General features: G+C 65.5%; 1 protein-coding gene across 1 annotated transcript in view; it reads right to left on the bottom strand.

Moving 5' to 3' along the window:
• The window catches only part of RPL38 (ribosomal protein L38), a 17,235-nt gene extending 15,823 nt beyond the window's left edge, over window positions 1-1,412 (bottom strand). The window contains exon 1 of the mRNA XM_085304800.1: window positions 1,340-1,412. Within this exon, the coding sequence (XP_085160926.1) occupies window positions 1,340-1,412 (73 nt within the window). The remainder of the gene's footprint in view (window positions 1-1,339) is intronic.
• Window positions 1,413-1,931: the final 519 nt, after the last annotated feature.

The following is a 1,931-nucleotide window of genomic DNA, read 5'->3' as shown; positions in this document are numbered from 1 at the left end:
CAGCAGCTCCCAGCATCACCCAGCAGCTCCCAGCATTGCCCAGCATTGCCCAGCATCACCCAGCAGCTCCCAGCATTGCCCAGCAGCTCCCAGCAGCTCCCAGCATTGCCCAGCATTGCCCAGCATCACCCAGCAGCTCTCAGGATCACCCAGCATCACCCAGCATCACCCAGCAGCTCTCAGGATCACCCAGCATCACCCAGCATCGCCCAGCAGTGCCCAGCATCACCCAGCAGCTCCCAGCATTGCCCAGCAGCTCCCAGCAGCTCCCAGCATCGCGCAGCATCACCCAGCAGCTCCCAGCAGCTCCCAGCCTTTCCTAGTGATCCCGGAGACAGCAGCACCCACAGCCCGGCAATGCCCAGGCAGGGCCTCGAGGTGCTGAAGGTCCTGGCTTTAGAGGAAGGCTAAAAACGGGGTGCGGAGGAGGCGCCTCCTTCCCGGCTGCCCGGGGTGCCGGCGGCTCTGGGGGCAGTCGGGGGCGCCCGCTGCCGCTCCCGGCGAGCAGACCGGGAAAGGCTCCAGGAGCTCGCGGCCGTCTCCAAACGGTGCCTTGGAGACGAGCCACGAGCAGGAGCCTCGAGGCGCTCGAGCRCGCCGCTGTCCAGGCGGATCATCTCCCGCCTAACCGTCACGCGAGGCGGCGGCGCGCGGTTCCCCGAGCCCCGGCGGGGCTGGAAACCCCCGGCCCGGCAGAGGCGAGGGTCCCCCGCGGCGGCTCCGGCGCGTCCCGCGCGGCTGCTCCGCTATTGCCGGGTGCGGGACCCCGGGGACGCGTGGAGCCGAGCGCCCCGCCGCGTCCCCCCGCGCCGCCCCGGGGCTCCCGCCGCGTTCCCCGGGCTGAGCGCGGCTCCACTGCGGGCCGTTTGCAGGGAGGAGGAGGAGGGGGACGAAGAGCCGGGCGCGGAGGGGCGAGGAGGACCCGGCCGTGGGGCAGATGGGAGCGTGGCTGGCGTGCCAGCACGGACAGAGCTATTTCCAAACYGGGGTCAAAAATCCTTCCAGCTGACACAGCAAGTGGAAGATAAACATCCTGGGGGTGACGCGCCTCGGAGTCCGGTTTTTATGGACTAATTACAGCTCTGCTTATTGCACTTTTAAGTAGAAGCTGGCTGCAGTCCCTGGGGAGGTTGTGGCATAAATATAAATAAATGTTTGTCTTCCCAGAGGCGCTCCTTGCCCGGCTGAGGGTCTTGCAGCGTCTCCCACCCAACGGGTGCCTGCAGGATTTAGACCTTTTGCAGAGTGAAGCGCTCCAGCGGGAGTGTGAGCTGCGCTGTGTCCCCGCTCCGGCCCGGCGGCTGGCGCCGGGGCACCTGGCAGCGCGGGGAGGCCCCACCGGCAACGCCCCTGGAGCCCCCATGTCCATCGCAGCACTCGTGGCTGTCACAGCACCCATCTGCGTCCTTCATAGCGCTCATCCATGTCCATCTCAGCACCCATCTATGCCCATCACAGCACCCGTCTGTGTCCATCATAGCGCCCATCCACATCCGTCACAGCACCCATCTGTGTCCATCTTAGTGCCCATCTATGTCCATCTCAGCACCCATCTGTGTCCATCACAGACCCATCCACATCCGTCACAGCACCAGTGTCCATCTCAGCGCCCATCTATGTCCATCTCAGCACCCATCCATGTCCATCACAGCACCCATCTGTGTCCATCTCAGCACCCATCCATGTCCATCTCAGCACCCATCTATGTCCATCTCAGCACCCATCCATGTCCATCTCAGCACCCATCTGTGTCCATCACAGACCCATCCATGTCCATCACAGACCCATCCCTGTCCATCTCAGCCCCCATCTGTGTCCATCCCAGTCCACCTCAGCCCACCCGTGCCTGTCTCTGGGCTGGTGCCCATGTGTGGCACCGTGGCAGGCTGGGCCGGGCCGGGCCGGCAGGCTCCGGAGCAGGGCTCCGGCTG

This window comes from Rhea americana, unplaced genomic scaffold (genome assembly GCF_003343005.1).
Source record: "Rhea americana isolate MKP2758 unplaced genomic scaffold, rheAme1 scaffold_21, whole genome shotgun sequence".
Lineage (NCBI taxonomy): Eukaryota > Metazoa > Chordata > Aves > Rheiformes > Rheidae > Rhea > Rhea americana.
The sequence above is the reverse complement of the archived record's forward strand: the minus strand, read 5'-3'. Positions and strand labels throughout refer to the sequence as shown.